Genomic DNA, 19,543 nt, shown 5'->3' with positions numbered 1-19,543 from the left:
TATTGTCATAATTATTTTTTTATAATTAATTTTTTACAATCAATCTTCATTATTAATATTGTTGTTTTGTTACTAATGTTATCATTTTTATTTTTTTATTATTTTTAGAATTAATTTAATTTATTGTTATTGTTGTTGTTGTATTTTTTTATAGTATTAATTTATTTGTAATATGTTATCATTATTATTTGTTTACATGATGTTTCTCAACATTTTTCCTATATATATAGATAAAGTTTTTAAAGTCAAGGGTAAAATGGATATTTCACCATCCGGATTGGGCATTCCTCAACCAATCGGGGAATGCTCAATCAACCTTCTCCCTCATCTCATTCCCTCATGGATTCCTCCCACATTCCCAGTCGCTCAACCAAACAAAGATCGTTCGTCATTCCCTATCCATTCCCAATCCATTCCCAATCCAAGCGCTGCAAAACAAATGACATTTCTAATAACAATGAGACCAAATCATTTTGACACATACATGACTTAGAGTGATACCATAATTTTGAGAATAAAGATTCCCAACAGGAAATTTTAGCTATTAGAAACTATAAAAGTAAGATGAAAACATAAAAAGAAAATGAAACATACCTTGATGTATACCTTCTCTTCAACCTGTCTTAGTGTCAAATCAGTTGGGATAAATATATTACTAGCAGGAAGATGTAGAAATTTATTAGGAACTTTTACTTTTTCTATCCATTGATACAAAGAAAATTAGGGGATTATAAATCTGTACAAGAGACAAATGAAAATCTAAAAACACAATGCTAACAGAACAGTATAAAATTATATAGGACTAGCATAATGAACTGATATTCCAACTGATCGAGAAAAAACACTACCTGAAGTTATTTGGAGTCAATTTGTCCAACATCCCCTTTATAGTGCTTGGATCATATCTTGAAGGGAATGAAGATCCACATAGCCAATCCTTATGGGATATAGCTATCATATATAAAGAAAAAACAGACAATAAAAAATTAAAATTATTACATTTCTAAAAACTAAATGTTCATTCCCCTTAAAAATTGAAGTTGGTGAACAACATTAATGGAAGACAGACACATCAAACTGAAATTTACAATTTTAGATATTGGCTAGGCTGAAAAAAAAAGGATTTTACAACACGTATAATCATACAAGCAACTAGTTTAATAAATTATGTTACAACATTAGTAGATATTTTATCTTTATAGTGGAAGTCCATCTCACATATTGCCACCAGCTTAACAACCAATTGAAATGTAACTCACCAAGACTTTTCAAAACGTAAAATAGAGATCCCACCCCTCTATACCCAACAAGGTGAGAAAGAAAGTTATCTAGATGGGCTTTCTTTGTAATGTCTAATGTTATGAGTGATAGGCCATATGATTGTAGAATACCTATTTAGTCTCTCTAATATAGTCAGTCTGTCATTTTGGTCGATTTCTGTATTTTAATTTTTGAGAAATATAAGTCTCTCTCTAATATAATTTATTTTTAGAAAGTCTTTATGAAGACTTGCGTTTCTCAAGAATAAAATACAGGGACCTCCTAAAGATAAATAATATTGGAGGGTCCAAATGAGCAGACTGACTCTATTAGAGAGATTAAAGAGGGTATTCTACCGGTTCTCAAATGCAATATCCCTTTACTGGGATAGCTTTAACAAGAATCTACAATAATATGATAGTTGAATCAAGAATTAAATTCTTGAAGATCATAGCAAAGCAATGAAATCAAAACCTCATTCGGATTTTATTAAATGTGAACATTTAAAACTTGTAAATCACATGAATTATTATTAGTATTAGCTTTTGATCTTTCCATAATTTAATTTAAACATACAATCGCTATTGAGAACACATAACAGAGAACCCCATTCCCCAATAAACACAAGAAAACATATCAAAACTACCCAAAAACAGGAAAAGAAGAGCATTTTTATAACATATAGCAATCAAAACAGATCTCCACATAGATTTATGCTCCTCCAGACATCTGTTTTCTGGATGCCATTATTAATACAATTTTTACCAAAAATTTCTTAAGAGTTTTTAAAAAAGCAAAACAAAATAAAAACCATTTTGTCCTTTTTTTTTTCTTACCCTATTTCCAATTTGGCAGATGGATTCAAATGGACTCAAAGAACACAACAAAGTTCGCTTGGATTTTGAATCACAACTAGAACTCCATCAAATCACGGAAAACAAAGAATAAATAAAACCAGTGGATAAAAAAAATGGGAAAAGGAGAAGAATTGTTCGGCAACCCCGGAAGGGGGAACTACTCCATCTCTGGGCCTGAGTCATCTACGCCTTCTTCCCACAATCATTATACCTAATCGCTCTAATTCCTTCCATCTCTTAAAAAATTGCACTCAATCACAGACTAACATGCAAAAGAGAAAGACGCACACAACAGAGAGAGAACCTGAGAAGAGAAAGACATCAAGGAAAACATGCCGAACATCCACTAGATCAAAAAGACAAGAAGACAACGCTCAAAAAAACATTTTAATTTCCCTCTTTTTGTTAAAAAAAGTGACAATTCATCCACTATCAAAGCGACGGAAAGCGGCATTTTTCCCATAATCCCTAGAGTCTTGTCAAAACACGTGTCAAGAGATCGGAGGGCCAGGGTCTCGTCTGATTTTGGAACCAGGCAAGACAAGTCCCCTGGGCTCCTCCAAAATGTTCCAGCTACTATAAAAGTTCTAAATAGCTGAAGCTATTCTACTGTTTTAAGAACAGGGAAACCAGACCCAACTATTGCATGGGCAGAATCAATATTTCCAAATTCTAAGATGGGAGTAGAAATTAAGGAGCATTCACAAAAAAGAAAGATGCAACGCGATGGACTTATTCTCACAGCAATCAAGCAACAAAGTTTAAAGCGAAAGCAGGCACAATTCATTCCTTCTTTATTGTCCTGACTTTATGGATGGAGTAAGAATGACAAGTCTGAGAAGAAAGAAATAGTGATACAAGTTGCAATACAATACAATACAGAGCTTGAGTCTGGAAATTCACAGCTTCATCTGGCCTAAGCCGCCTCTAAAAGAACCATACAAAGGCCTCGACCTTTTGAAGCTGAATATGTCTCTAATTTGACAGTTTTGTGGTTGACTTGATCCACGAATCGTACTTTGAAACTCAGTAGAATGCCGACTCCCATAGACTTGAATACTGAGAGTCTTCCTCTGTGGGGCACCGACTTTGATGTATGAATCGAAGAACTCAAACAGTTCTTGCTTTGTCAGTTCCCTTAGGGCTGCCACCTGGTTTCCAGCAACAGATAAAAATGATTCAGGAGAATTAACTGGCTGAAAATCAAAGAGAATCCAATGAAAATTCGAAAAGCTTGTGTTTCTTGCACAGAATGGGTTTTGTTTACTGGTGCAAAAGATAATTAATTACCTCGGACTCCCGCCGATCAAACCTCAGAGTACCATCAAAAATTTCTCTCCAGTAGACAGCAGATTCTTCCCTCAAGTTCTTGAATTTCTCCAGCTTCACATCAATCAGTGCATTGACATTGCTCTGTACAAGAATCAACGCAAGTCAGTAATAATGAAATATGCTTGACATAGATGGTGAGCAAAAATGTCATTGAGACAACTGAAAGAGTAGAATTGTATCAATTTGCGTGCATGTGACTGCTCACATGCATATTGTGGGGATTAACACACAATATTTAACACATCCATGACGAGATTGTTAAGAGAAAACGATCTTAAACAGGCAGAAGATCCCAACCTTAAATTGATCATCAGTCATTTCATAAAGTTCACTTTCAAACATCTTCAGAAAAGCTTCAACCCTGTTATCGAGCTGTGCGGGGTCCTGAGAAGCTCAATAGAGTGTTAATGAAGAAAAACAATAAATGATAACTCTGACGACAATAGCTGAGAGAAACAAGCTGAAATGTTGGTACCTTCACTGTGGATTGGATGATGAACTGAAGTCCCCAAACCCCTGAATCATTTCTGCATATGGGATGTTTTCAAGCTTTAAAGCATAACAATTCAAAATTATGGCATACATAGCAGAGGGAATAAACTTATTTACCAACCTTTGCCTGAGCACAGTTATGTAGCCAAGTTGTTCAACTGACCGAAGCTGATGGAAAGCTGGTTGTTTTGCAATAAGAGCAAACAGCTGAAGCTTTACATTTAACTTGATATTATCTTGATGAATCTAAACAAATAAAATGAAATCTAGGGATTAATGAAAATGAATGAGTAGATCATATAAACCAAGTTTGATATCATGAGATATATTTAGATGATAGCAACCACTACACCAAGACAATGTGACAATCAGATCCATCCACCATGTGCTACAAATAAATTATCAGAAGTAAATTCAACACTAAACGAATCTTGTTTTTCATCAAAATTCAGGATTTTCAGGCATTAAGAGGATTAGAGCTGCCCTGGCAAATCAAGATGTGAATAAAAATCTCACTTGGGACAACAAATCGCATGATCTTTTAGCAGCTATATACACCAGGATTATTTGAGCCAAAAAAAAAACATAAAGAAAAGAAAAAGATCTCTCAACCATTAAAACGGCAAAGCCAAACAAAAGTATAAAACTTCCAGATTCATAACATCTGCATTCCTCTTCTATGATTTAATTTCAGAAGAAACAACACATCCAAATGAATTCACAGCTCAAATAGAAGTCAAATAAATGTGTGCATCTGAATATGAAATAAAAGCTTCTTTTACAAGGTCCAACATATAAAATAAAACTTTCATCTACTGGCAAGCAAAAATTAACTGGTAAAGAATAATTCAAGAAAGAGAACAAATCCATTTATGCCAAAAAAATCTAAGTAACAGACTTTAATTTTAATAAATCAAGAAAAAAAACAACAACATATATCCTTTCCCATAAAAATAAAAATATATTATAAATGAAACCTGAATATAGTGGACAAGTGTAGAATTCTCATCGGTTTGATTTAGGCCCTCAACGGGATAGTAGTACCCCAGACCTCTTTCAAGGTTAACAATTCTATTTGTCAGATGCTGAGAAGGAAGCAAAGGTTTAGAAGTAGCATGGGAAGATTTAAATAGAACATCTTCAACATGATCGATAATTGATATTGCTTCAGTTGAACCAACATTTCCTGCAAACCATTAGCAGAAAGATCACCAGAAGAACAACTATTAATCAGCTTCACATGGTGCATATATGAAACAGTTAATATGATATACTCTTATTCTTTCCTACCAGCTATGTAGCACTCGCAAAAAGCTCTTGAGAGAAGGCAAGGATAAAATTTCATAAGATGATCAGCTTGAAGAAAAGGGAGGATTTCAAGTTGCTCAGTCAATGGCCACATCTGTTCTTCCAGTAATAATGAGCAATAATACAATGCTTGGTGGTATGGTTGTTGGAACTTAAAATTCTGGTAGTCTTTCATAGTCGTTTCCTGATTAGCATAGCAAAGTCAGTAAAACAAAATTTTAAGACATTAATATGTATAGCCATTGAGAATAGAAGCTATATCTACCTTGATCACAGAAAAGCGGTCAAGTTTCACTTCAAACTGCTTGATCTTACTGATTATCATCTCTAGCAAGATTCTCAATTTGTGATTATAACCAACCACAACCACCTAAAATAAAAGCATTGTACATTCCATCAAAGAACAGAAAATTGGCTCACCATAAAGGTAAATTATACAAATAGATGATATCGTAAATTTGGAAATCTTTGGGATTCACATGTTTTTAATGCAAGGGTTTTATTAAGCAATCCTCACTACAAACACCCAAAACTTGAAAAGAGCTGACATGATAGAGTTACAAATGACAATTATAGTAAAAATTTCTGTGCTGTACTGTCCCCAGTAACAGGGAACACAGATGCAGTAAGGCAAGTTGTTGAACCTTAGACGGCAAGAGCCCTGAATATAGAAAGCTCTTTAACTGATGCCGGTTTCCCATAAAAATGCATTACCTAAATCATTTTCAATAAAAAAAAAAATGCTCTCTAAAGCAACTGTAAGAATTTAAATTTGGATCACAACATCAGGCAACAAATGTGATCCTTAAATAGACAAGAAGCCAAGGAAGGATTGACATGAAAAAAAAAGTTAGTCACTTTGCATCTTTATAGAACAATTGAAGATAAACTAGTATAGCCAAAAGGTTGGACAGCTTAGGTGGGATGCCTTAGTCAAAGAAAAGATTTTAAAATATCAAATTAGGGTAAAGGTGAACTGTGTAAATAAATATTATCAGAGCCCACCTGTCATTTAACTCATTAACCTTAGGGTGCTTCTTGGAAGATGAAATCAGGTTATCCCACAGGCTCCAACCAAACACTTAATTGGTTTAGATTATCCCGCCAGCCCTTGTACACACAATTTAATTATTTAAATCAATATGCTTGATAATTAATTTTTAAAAATTACTAATATTAATGAATGGTTATCATTAATTAGAAAAGCATAAGTTTAACCTTAAAATGTCCATTTTGATCAGTACCGAAGCAACTCAAAATCAAAGTTTCTATCTAAAATAATTAAAAATAAACCCATCATCCCAATCCCCAACCCAAAACGCTAGGAAACGTTCAATAATCAAGAACCAGTGATTAACTTATACACAAACATATTAATTACCAAAATCAGACAAATATGATATGGCAGGCATACACATTATCTAAATCATATACATATATTTGTGGGTCTAGCATCTGGTGTATACTACTTACAAGCATCTTCTAACTATAATCTATCCACAACATGTTAATAAAAACTAAATAGTGTGTTTTATTTTATTATTGATTCGATAAAAAATTTTAAGCCACTACATAACATATTGTTTTCCTGATAAGATTTTAAATTTTTTTTATTCATTACAAAAAGACTCGATTGTAATAATATTTTCAATAAAGAGACTGAAATTTTTCTCAAATCTCATGAAATTCTCAAAAGCAAACCCTCGTTCCACCCAGCTGCTCACCAACCCCTCATTCTCCACTGTATAAAATAAAGGTCTAGCGTGGGTTTGATAACGTAATTGTAAGGAAATAGAATTTCATTAGACATCTTAGGATATTATTTAGGTCATTCTAAATTCAAAAAATCAAAAAATAAAAAAAAAAACCCTGAAAATTCATGACATAAATTTTGCTTATTTGAGTCCCTCAAATCATGCATATTTCCAATATTTTCAATAAATCCAGAATTTGGAATGACTTTCATTTTAAGTTCCTCCTAGTTGCATTTTTTAATAGCACAGAAGTTAAAAAGAATAAAATTAAACAGAAAACATAAAAGTAAATACAATTGGAAAGTAATATAAATGACAGGAACAAAGGGAATCAAGATATAATTTGATCCTTATATAATATGTTTGCATGTCAAACAGCAAAGTATAGGCAAAAGTTGAACTTCTTCAATGGTAAATAATTAAGTTTATTCATGGTAAGATATAGTGGTTCAATGCAAACCCAGCATTATTTTTAGCTGTTTTTTCCCCTGATTTACAACTCTCTATAAATCACAAAAGCCTAACATTCTTTCAGTGAAAGCATTGAAAACTCATTTCAACAAGTAAAACAACGTTTCACGCAAAAAAAAGAATAAAGCAAAGGAATATACCTGAAATCCAGTATCGCTGCATTGTATTGAATAATAAAGACCAGCAACTTGAGCATCGTATGCTGGAAAAATTCGACCAAATTAGCTCACTGTTGAAAGCAAGAAATAAGAAAGACCAAAAAAAAAGTTCAAGCAGCTGCACCATATATGGTCTGTAAAATTACCCATCAAGTCTATATACCAAGATAAGACTAGTGCTGAAGTGAGTGAAAAGTAAAACTAGAGAACTGAATAGAAGTACAAATTGCAAATAGTTCAGATGAAACTTTTGTCATCAATAATATCAATAAACAACACATTGCAAGTGATGTTTTGGTATGCAAATTGGTTGTTACAAAACTCAAATGATGAACTGTGAGTCTTAGTAGCAGTGCTAAAATGACTGGGAGCATAAATTGTTCTCATCTTCTCAAAGTGCTTTATTTTAATAACTTCAAGTAAATCACCAGTAATGGTGCAGAAGCTGATTCCTTCACTATATATAAATCACAAGCTCCTCTATGGATTCCCCAAGCACTTATGAGATAATACCGTCTCACTAAAACAAGCTTACTGTTGGAAACTTCAAACTAAGACCAACTTCAGGTTTTCATATTCCTTGAGAAGCACAGATGTGAATTTTGCTTCAACATCAAACTGTTTGTAGATGTTGTGGCCTGTCATGATGCCAAAGGTGGACACTACAACTTCTTTTACACTTTAAAGTACTACAAGAAAATCCAAGTTGACAGTTTTGTGAGGCCATCATACTTGGTGTAGTTATATTTGCTTCTATAGTAACTACTTACAGCATCGATACAATTAATAACTGATTTCAATTGGCCATCACATTATTACAAAATTTAAAACTAATTTACAGTAAGTTTCTTTACATATCTAATACGACATACTCATTACAATGCAGGCATGCAATTGAAGGAAAATAACAACCTTATTCACAGGCATAGATATTATGGGCATCAGCCATACCTATTCTTCACCTGAGAAGCATATCTTAATAACTATGCAAACTTCCTATAGAATATCTCCTACTTCATGAGCTGTTCACAAAATTCTGGTATTTATTTCTTGTATTCTAATATTCTGAGCCACAACCAAAGTAATTTCAATTCCCCATAGTTTGTTTATGGACATCTGTCCCGCATAAAGATAACAAGAGAAAAAAGAATGCACAACACCTTACATCAATCAAACTTCTTTGCTTGAACCTTCACAACTATGCCAAAGTTTAGGATATAAGGTAAGAGTTCCACATTCATACAAGACCGAGAAGATGTCCCATTAAATTACCAAAATTTGATTTATCAATTGTAATGCTATGATTTTACATCAAGACTGACAATGGCCATTTGATAAAAAAAATAGCTGCTATAGTCAAATTAGTTCAGTCCCTAGGAGAAAACCAACCCTGTTCTAAGAATGAAATGAGAACCACCATGTCAATAGACTCAATACTCAAAAAAATATAAAACTGATTATATATATATATATATATATATATGCAAATACGTAAGCAAAAATGGTAAAATAAGGAAAAATTTTACGTTGATCTACACCTTATTCATCAATATCAAAATAGTTAAAGAATTTCCAAAAAAAAAAATAATAAGAAAGGATTCAAGTTATGCAACAAGAATGATGCTTCAGTAGTTACCATATTCATTAAGATAATCTGCCACTAATCTGGTAAAAATGTCAGTAAGAACAACTGCCTCTGGTGAGAATTTTGACTCTGGACAGTTGAAATCAATTCTCACATATGCTTTAGGTGTGAAGAATGTAGTATCAGATTTATACCACAATTTGGATAATGATGATTTCCTCAATAAAACAGGAAATTTAACCTGGTAAAAGCTTTCGGCCATTAGAAAATATAAAATAAGACAAAGACATAAAAAGAAAATGAAACATGTCTTGATATACCTTCTCTTCAACCTGTCTTAGTGTTAAATCAGTTGGGATAAATATATTATGTTCAGGAAGATGTAGACATTCATTAGGAGCTTTTTCTACCCATTGCTACAAAAAAAATCAAGTAACTAATTAAAAAATAAAAATCAGAGAGATGAAAATTCAATAACACAATATTAACAGAACTACCTAAAGTAGCTATCCCAGAATTGGCTACACTTATATACACAAAAGAATAAGAAGAAACCTGTATGGAAGCAAAAGTTATTCTTTCAATCGTATAAGAAGTTTTATACCAAGGTTCCAGTGAGTCTGTGCATCCTTTGAACTTCTGGGATTCCCAGAAAATTCTGCAGAAAAGAACAATTGTCTTAGCATGAAGAATGATTGAATTAAACAACACCTTCTAAATAACACAAATGAGAAATTGATCGGTTAAAAAAATGAAATCCACCAAACACTTTCATTAGCTGATCAACATTTCATTTCATTTTTTTTATTATTTGCCACATTAAAAATTGACGTATTGGAATTTACCCATCTTTTCCATGACAATACTTTTGCCAAAGCAATGTAATAGGAACTTAGATTAGACAGAGTAACTTGTTGAAAATATAGTACCACATCGGTTGTGTAATAGAAGTGTAATGGGTTTATATATAGGTATAGAGGTTGAGCCACTAAGTCCTCAGACTTTTTGGTGGAAGACCCCCAAACCCATATAGAGCCCATATAGAGCCCACTAGTATCAAAATATAAAATCTAACATGGTATCAGAGCAATATAGTGGAGCCACCGATGTGGTACAAGTCACATGATGTAGTATGACTCCATGTAGTGTAGGACCTACGAGACACAAGTAGTGTACAAGTCAGTATAAAGCGGGACCTTTGGTGTACAAGTCGCATGCAAATTCGAATCGAGTTGAACTTGAGGGAAGAGTGTTGGAAATATAGTCTGCATCAGGTTGTGTAATAGAAGTGTAATGGGTTTATATATAAGTATAGAGGTTGAGCCACTAAGTCTTGAGACTTTTTGGTGTAAGACCCCTAAACCCATATAGAGCCCATATAGGGCCCACTAGTACCAAAATATAAAATCTAACATAACTAATATAAGGGTAGTAATCAGCACAACCTAAAATAACATTTGAGAAGATTTCAAGTATAAGCAAATAATTCGTTGTTATATTGCATATGACGGATAAGAATCTCTGAATCACTACCACAAATATCATTGGTTCAATTATGTTTTAGCAAGCATTTGTATCTTTGTGTAACCTTACATTTTTATACATAGGATTAGCCTAGTGAACTGATATTCCGATAATTGAGAAAAAATCACATCAACTATTCAAGGCAATATATTAGAAATTTTAAATGCAAAAAAATAAAAAAACTACCTAACATTATTTTGAGTCAACTCGTCCAACATCCTGTTTATAGTGCTTGGATCAAATCTTGAAGGCAATGAAGATCCACATAGCCAATCCTCCGGGGGAAACAACTAGCATATATAAAGAAAAAACAGTAAATAAAGGATCAAATTATTACATTGTTAAGCACTAAAAATTCATTTCCACTTAAGTGAACAACCTTAATACAAGATGGACACATCAAACTGGGGTTTATATTCTTAGATATTGGCCAGCTGAAGCAATAAACAAGATTTTACAGCATGCATAATCATTCCAGCAACCAGTTTTAATAAATTATGTTACAATATTAGGAGTTACCAGTTTGCCATTCAATACGGTAAGTCAAAGGAACTAGAAGTACTAAACCTAAATAAAATGTTAAAAGCAATTTAAAATATAAAACAGTCGTCCATTAAGCATTACTTGGGATTGCCTTTGTTCTTGTCAACAGGCCACAAGTCTAATCTTATACAGACCGATTTATCACCAAATTATCATGGAAAGTTCAAGGCATACTATGTTGGGAGCTGGAGTTAGGACAAAACCAAACTGTCCACTATATAGACTGACATAGCTATACCCATTTCTGACATCATCACAAGGGCAATCCGATCCCAATTTACCATGGAAGTTCAAGGTGTGACTTCTTGCACACACGTGCACACAAATATATACGTATGCATAAACTAAAAATTTTTAACATAATAAATCATAATTATTGAATTAGGAACAAAATTCATCAATAAAATGAAACCAGATAAGGACTTACCTGCATATTTAATGCAATATTAGCAACATAGTTGATAGGTGGGATTTTGTCTTTATAATGGAAGCCTGTCTCACATATTGCCACCAACTAAACAACCAACAAAAATGTAAGACTCACTAAAACAAATACATCTAAGAACAAAAATTATTATGAATGATGCCAAATCCATATAATAGAATATTAATATAAGACCTTCCAAAAATCATAAAAACATCGGCTGTGAAAGAGAAAATGCAATAAAGGATCAGCAATTTCAGGTGATCACTTCACCTCAATATAATTAGTTGTGAAGACATAATCCAAAGTGGGCAATCATGTCTTTAACACGTGAACTGCATATTATTATCCAGTTAAGTAAAAGAAACCCTAAATTATTTTCAACCAAATCATTTTTGCTATGTCCCTTATTGCTACCAACTAGTTATTATACAATATTGGAAAAATGGCCTCCAGGACAAATCATATTTGGTTACAGTGCTAACTGAACCACAACAGTAATTGCTAACACAATGCCATTAGTGTTCCCATTCTGCTTCTATGACACTTCATTTAAACATGTTCAGAGGCCAATATTTGACATGATATATCAAGAGGATGATTGTATGATAATTTATCCTAACAGTGTGTGATAACTTTGAAGTGAAAAGTAATATGATTTTATGCTCCAAATATGCATCACTCTTCTTTGACAGGTTCCAAAAATTACCAAGCATGCAAGTAGATTCTGTATGATACAAATCAGAACCATACAGCATCAAAGATGCTTTTCAGGAAGAGAGAGAGGCATAGGTCATAGAGGAGGCCAGCACATCATTCAGTGATTAGTAAGGTTTGATGGAGGTCAAATATATATTCAACATTTTTCTGTCTATATCTTCAGTAAAAGTTATAATCGAATTCATTGTCAAGCACATTTTGTGTGCAAAATTCTTAATTCATGATCATGACAAGAATTATATGTAAAAACAAACAAAATGGAAAGAAACAAAAAAGTTGAAAATTATGTAGTGATTTAAACATCTCCCAAACTACATGTGACCCCGCAAGAAGCATGATGAGAATTATATGCAAAAACAAGCAAGATAGAAGAAATAAAAAAGACTGCAACTACAAACAAATTTAAAAGTCTGCCTAACTCATACAATCCAGCAAGAAACAGGATGACCTACCAAAACTCCATAAGTGCCCAACTCTATATATAACAATGTTGTGCAGTAAGAAACAGATGCATCAACTTATTTAATCCATGAAGTTATTAAGACATTTAAGATTCATTCCAGCAAGCTTCCATAAGTATTAAAGTATCACCTCATCAAAAATCCATTTATGGATGCCAGAATTCCGTAAAAGTGCAATATATTTGAACAATAACCCGACAACATCTTCTACATGCTCTGTCATACATTTTAAACACATCAAACTGGATGGCATAGTCCAAAGCTTTGGCCCCACAGGCAGTTAATTATTTTGTGGGAAATGTGAAACGCAGCATTAGTTGGTAACAATAAATTGGAAAAATAAGACAATTTTTCTTTGGTGGATAAGAACTAACCATGTCCAGAATCAGTGAGCTCAATGTTGACACAAAAAAATGCGAAATCATAGCTTGAATCACCTTCTCCAGCAGTAAGACTCATTGCCCATCCTACAATATTTATAAAATTTAAGGAAAAAGTTAGTCTAAATATTAAAACAATTGTTACATGTAGAGATATACCAAAAATGATGGTAGTCAAGAAAAATTGAAACAAAAGTCACTGATAAAGCCAACCAAAGCCTCAAATTAGAATGGCAATGGGACATGTTTGGACCAGAGATGTCATTTTCAACTGCATCCCTAAATTCCCTAACCTCTTCTCAAACCTGCCGTGTTCCCTAATGGGGAACTATACATGACACCCATCCCCACATCCAATGGGGCTGGAGATCCCCGACCCTAGCCCGCCACCCCGCAGAGAAACAGGGATAAGGGACCCATCATGCCGGGCTAGGGATCCCACCATGCCCTCGTCCTATATTCAAACTTTTAGCATCAAATTAAACAGGCATGTATGGTTGTTTTTTTTCTTTTTTTTTTTGTGCGCTTAGGGAAGAGGGTGTCAATAAGTGTTTTTCAAATAAGTTAAAGACTTATAGGCCAACTTTAGTTGTTTGGATTGGCTTTCTTTCATATGAAGAAGCTCTTTAAAAAAAATTAAAAAATTAAAAACTCCTTCTCAGAGAAGATTGTGAGAGCAGCTCCTGAGAAAAGACTTCTGAGAAAGTGTATTTGGATTTTCCTTTTAAAAAAAATGTTCTTCAAAAATTTTATAAATTACCCTTATAGAACTAATGGTTATTTAAACTACCTCCAGTGGCTCAAGTGAACTATTAGATATCATGTGCAGTACATTTCAAAAATAAAAATCCTCAGTCTCTTGAAAACTAAGTATACATTTGTTCCATGTTAAATCTATAATTAAAATAATGCATTGAAAATGGTTAGTAAAATTCAGGCTGTGTTTCATGATGCATCCAACAACCATAGATAACCAGCTAAAAGCTGAAACAGCCAAGACATAGTAGATAGAAGATCAAGCATATAGGCCTAGCTAAAAAGACTTCGTTTTATAGCACAAAATGGGAAACCAATTAATAAACCTTGTGCATATGGTGGTGAAAATGTGAAGAGAAAAACAGACAGGTCAACAAATACTCTTACAATGGTGGCTAGAATTCACTGCAGTAGCTTACCTATGCCTTAAACTAAGCATGCTGAGATATTGGCTACATGAACCAATGTACTCTAGAATGCTACCAAAAGCCTTAAGGACATTAAAAAAACCAATTTTTCCTCCACTTAAATAAAGGGCACCACAGGCCCAACCTGAACATAACTTTACACCTAAAATACGAGCACCTTGGGGTTTCTGGCCTTTCTAGAGCCACTTGAAGAATTCAACCTTAGTTATCTCGGTGACTTCACCACTTCCTGATTTCCCAAAAATTACCCAAATTAGAAGAGACCAAACAGTAGAAATCCAAAGATGTGTCACCCTGACCAGATATAATAACATGCATTCAGAGCTAACATAGTTTTGTCATGAAACACAAATAACAATGAACAATAAATAATAACATGACATGAAGGTATCCTGCAAACTATGAGATGAAACCATGTTAACTCACCGAGACTTTTCAAAACATAAAACAGAGATCCCACTCCTTCATGCCCAATAAGGTGAGAAAGATATCTAGATGGGCTTTCTTTGTAATATCGTATGTTAGGAGTGACAGGCCATATGATTCTCAACATGTGACCTTCCTTTATTGGGACAGCTTTGACAAGAATCTGCAACAATATGACCATTCAATCAAGAAAAAAACATTCTTGAACACCATAGCAAGGCAATCAAAGCGAACACACATTCAGATTTTATGAAGTAAATTTAGAAAGTAACATTCATCAACAATTTCACAAATATAGGCAAAGAGAACAGAACTTACCTGGAGATGTTCTGATGAGCATGGCTGTCCAGGAAAACAAATTTTGCCCCGCTCAATGTTCAGAACATCTTTGAAATTGCTCTCGACCAGGTTTTGCAGTTTGTCAAGACTCTCTGATTTCATTCAGAAAGAGACACTTGGTGAATAAGGAATAAAATCAAGAACCAAGTTGAGGATCAATTATAACCTTTCCCATAAACGACAAGATGCATTATGTTTGCAGAATAATTATCTTTATAGAATTTGATAAGCTCAAGCCTTGTGTCTAGTCCTTTAGCCTTTGGTACAACTTCCAAAGTATCCCAATTCCCTGAAAAGTTACATAGTTAAAAATTTAAAAAGCAAAACAAACTATATTCAAATTAAAATAAAAATAAACACTAAAAACTTATAAGTAACAGTTGAAGAAAGTGTGAACAGAGTGGCAAACATTTGAAATATATGTGCATAAATCTGATGACGAAGACCTAAGAAATTGACCCTGTAGTATATGATGATTTGAAACAAAGTCAACTTTATCACCGAGAAAACTCAAATATAGAAATTTACTCTATAAATTTGTAAAATGATCTAATCAACTTGAGCTGATAATGCTTAAAATGATCTAACAAAGAATCGGAGATGATATAGCAAACTGTCATGTGGTAATTCTAAAGTAATCGCCAATTGAATGTTAATATGCAAACAAAATATTGAAGTCTAAAACGAAGTATAAATGATGATCATAAAGATCCAACAAACAATAAATCAAAATAGTGACAGAAAACAATGACATAAAAGATCATCTACGAAATATTATTATCAAATAGAAAAGTAATTACTAAAATCAACTTCATTAACATATAAGAAGCTGAAAAACGATAGTACACCTGTACTGAATTTATGATATGGGTGATCCTTTGAACAGATATGCTTTTGAAGCTGAAAAGAATAAAAGCAGGGAATAATTGAACCTTGCACAGTAAGGGTTAAAAAAAAACTAGAAAATACTTACAATGAAAAACCCTGGATACTATAAAAATTTCAAATGCCTTTCCCCACATAAAAGAACTATTTCTAACAAAAATATTTCACCAAAACAAAATTTAAATAAACAAATAAATAACGAACCAGTGTGTCACAAAAACAAGACAATTAGAATTCACTTTCTTTCATTTTGTATATTCAAGAAAAAAAAAGAAGCACAAACATGAAAAGCTTCTGAAACCACTTAATGTAAAAGGAAAAGAATGGGCCTTGAAGGATGAAATTACCACGCACCCTAATGGATTCCTAATGTGCCTAGAGTGTCCACTTGCCAAATCATGTTGACCAAACAATGCCCAGAAGGAAGAAATTCACAATTTATTTTGTCACTAGTTAATGTTTCACTCATACTCAACACTGCAAATATAAACACTCAAGTTACTCGACCTTTATCAGGATACAGAACAGTCAGGAATACTTAGGCCGCCATAGGATGACAATAGAACAGTCCCAAGTTCATATCCATTTTCTTAGCAACAAATTTCATAGCAAGCGGTATAAGCTCCAGCATCACCAAACCAATCTGGCTTTATAAAGAACACACATAAGAAAGACAGGTTTACTTGGAGTTATAAGACTAAAGCAGTCAAGCTAGAGCAAAAGAGCAAATCATAATATGCCACTTTCTAAAAAAGGGCAGTTGATAACAGTCATCTATGTTTTAATAACATTTTGGTTGCTCAACAATCAGACTGTGCTGCAATCCACCATATAAAGCAGTTTTTAATCTATGTGCCTGTGAAGAGTTAAAAATTGTAAAAACATAGGCAAAGTATAGTACATACCTGACCCATTCGCCAAGCATCAGATAACAGGTTCTTTTGATTCTCTGGATTGAGGAAAGAAAAGAAATGTCATAATTATTGGCCGAGATTATCACATTGAATGCTAAAAGCTGTGAAGGAAGGGCCTACCAGAATCAACAGCTTTTATTTCTCTCTGAGTAGCATCAGAAGACATTAATGGTCTGATAAAGAATTGCCCGAATCTGAATAAAATATGACAAACTCAGAATGATCTGAAGAACTAGTAGAAAAAAATACAAAGACAATGAATAGCTAGAAAAAACAGTAAAAAAGAAGCTTACCGGTCCAATGCCTCATCAAGGTAGTCTGCATTAATGTCAAAGAAAAAGTTCGTATGCTCAGCTGTCGTGTATGCATTTGTGGAACCGCCATGCTGATGGACCCACAAAAATAATACCAATGGCAGAGGAAAAGAAAAAATACAAAATCATCAGCAAGTGGAAGCATCAACAATGCATTATCTCTATGAAAAAGAACTAACCAATCTACCAGAAAAAAAAAATTGAAATGAAGAGAAGTTGATGCAAGAGCATAAAGAACACTTGAGATGTAATCCTTCAATTCTCAAAGAGATCTAATTGTAGAGCAGTTAGTTCCTTTTGTTAGAAATAGAAGGATAATCTGATAGGAAAAGCATTTTACTGTCAGAATCAAATGAGTTCAAAAGTATATTAATAAATGATAGAATCAAATTCATTCACAAACTACCTAAGAAATTGAGCTCATTACACTGTTTATAATGATCTCACAGCACATCCACACTTAGAACATTCCACCGGACACATACTAAGTGAATAAAGGATCTATACCAATTAATGAGGATTAGATATGAACCCTTGTTGAATACTTCCTGTATATGACATCCCAAGTCACTCAGATACTAGCTAAGAAAATGTTCGGGATAAATGTTCAGAATTGCCCTAGCAAAATCCCTACATGCTGCAACTACATGATAGGTTATTTTCCCGTGCGCGCACACACAAGTACGCATAAATCTGACCCACAAGCAAACAAGTTCAACTATTATTTATGCTCCAAGATCCAATATTTACAACATCTTGGGCACAGAAAGGCTACAAGGCCACCCAAAAATGGAAAATAGACCACTACTGTCCATATAAAAGCAAGCCCAATAACCAGGAAATTTAATCAGAAAACTTGGTGGCTGGTTTAAGTTAAAGGCCTATGTGAAAAGAAAACCCTAGGAAGAAATAACTCAGCTTTGGATAAATACAAGGCCCATAGATGAAAGTACAATTACTTACGAGATAAGAAGAAAAATTAAAGCCAAACGGAGACTTTTCAAGATTGCAAAATAAACAAAAATGTACAAAAAAGACAAGATAAATCGAATTACAATCACCTCAGTTATAAACTTCGAATAACTATCTTCAAGAGGATATTTCTCGCTGGCATAAAACAGCATGTGCTCTGTGGGTGAACACATAGAATTCTTTAAGAAAATCAGAGAAAACATGCAAGAAACCCTCCATATCAAACAAATCTCGCCAATAAATAAATAAATAAATAAATAAGAATCACAAGAAATACAAATGATCACGAACCAAGAAAGTGAGCCAAACCCTCAAGTCCTTCAGGATCACTGAAATATCCAACGGAAACATTCATCGCCGCCGCAGCCTTGAAGAAAAACACACACATCCGATCTCAATTCACAGAAATTAGAGATCACTGATGAAAAGAAAAGAAAAGAAAAGATCAGAGAAGACTGACACCTTATCGGTTTCCGGATCACTGATGAGAAGAGCTTCAAGGGAGTTTGGAAGGACGATCCTCCGATACTCCCGCTTGTCCGTCCGGGGCTTCAAGATCACCGTCTCCGGCGAAATCACCGCCATTCCTCCTCCTCTGTCTCCCTCGCTGTCTCTCTTTCTTTCTTTCTTTCTTTCTTTCTGAAAGACTCAACCGAAGACCTTAATAACAAAAGCAACGGACATTATATGAGTAATAATAAAGACCCGCTCCTTAAACTTCCCAAAAGATCCCTAGAAAGTGTTTCGTTATAATCCACGTCCCTATGTTTTTCATACATGAAAAATAATATATTTAGGTTTTTTCCCCTATATTTAGCTGAATATTCACGGAATACCCCGTATATCTTATACACTTATTTACTCCCATGCATTATTAAAATATATTATCACATATAATTCAAATATTCCTAAATAGCCCCTCTAACTTTGGCAAACCCCGGACAACCCTTCCGTTATTATTTAAATTCCATTTTACCCCCTACAGTTCACTTCAAATGGGTCCATGTTATGAAATTCCATTGTTGCCCTTGAAAATTGTGGGGAAAAAAATCGTCCAATCACATCATGCCCGACCTTTATACAAACAATTTTGCATTTTTTTTTTTTGCCTTTCTGCTTGCTTTTTTGTCAAACAAAGTTTAGAAGGCTCATCATATCTTCTTCTTCTTCTCCTCATTTGGTTTGTTCGATTTGAAATTCGCCGATTTCTTGATAATGTGAGAATTTCTTCGATTCGAGT

General features: G+C 33.7%; 1 protein-coding gene across 1 annotated transcript; it reads right to left on the bottom strand.

Annotated features, from left to right (window-relative positions):
* Positions 1-2,877: 2,877 nt before the first annotated feature.
* LOC120277082 (insulin-degrading enzyme-like 1, peroxisomal) lies at positions 2,878-18,950 on the bottom strand. Its single transcript, XM_039283827.1, has 26 exons — positions 18,766-18,950; positions 18,595-18,670; positions 18,393-18,460; positions 17,311-17,402; positions 17,138-17,211; positions 17,009-17,052; positions 16,067-16,118; positions 15,385-15,507; positions 15,198-15,310; positions 14,880-15,042; positions 13,264-13,356; positions 13,020-13,105; positions 11,712-11,798; positions 10,928-11,031; positions 9,773-9,875; positions 9,538-9,633; positions 9,269-9,458; positions 7,615-7,676; positions 5,515-5,619; positions 5,232-5,433; positions 4,919-5,127; positions 4,063-4,187; positions 3,925-3,976; positions 3,747-3,833; positions 3,408-3,530; positions 2,878-3,268 (listed from the first exon to the last, which is right to left on the bottom strand). The coding sequence occupies exons 1-26, from the start codon at positions 18,886-18,888 to the stop codon at positions 3,017-3,019; spliced, it is 2,904 nt and encodes a 967-aa protein (XP_039139761.1). The 5' UTR covers positions 18,889-18,950; the 3' UTR covers positions 2,878-3,016.
* Between the last annotated feature and the right edge of the window lie 593 nt (positions 18,951-19,543).

This window comes from Dioscorea cayenensis, chromosome 15 (genome assembly GCF_009730915.1).
Source record: "Dioscorea cayenensis subsp. rotundata cultivar TDr96_F1 chromosome 15, TDr96_F1_v2_PseudoChromosome.rev07_lg8_w22 25.fasta, whole genome shotgun sequence".
In the NCBI taxonomy this organism is placed as follows: domain Eukaryota; kingdom Viridiplantae; phylum Streptophyta; class Magnoliopsida; order Dioscoreales; family Dioscoreaceae; genus Dioscorea; species Dioscorea cayenensis.
This window is presented reverse-complemented; position numbering and strand designations above follow the sequence as displayed.

Bases quoted from the DNA above. Each gene is read 5' to 3' on its own strand.
- LOC120277082 (XM_039283827.1), bottom strand. From the start codon at position 18,888: ATGGCGGTGATTTCGCCGGAGACGGTGATCTTGAAGCCCCGGACGGAC. The intron at 15,043-15,197 runs GTAAGTTCTGTT...ATATTGTTGCAG, and splicing joins GCTCATCAGAACATCTCCAG to ATTCTTGTCAAAGCTGTCCC. The intron at 11,032-11,711 runs GTAAGTCCTTAT...TATATATGCTAG, and splicing joins ATATTGCATTAAATATGCAG to TTGTTTCCCCCGGAGGATTG.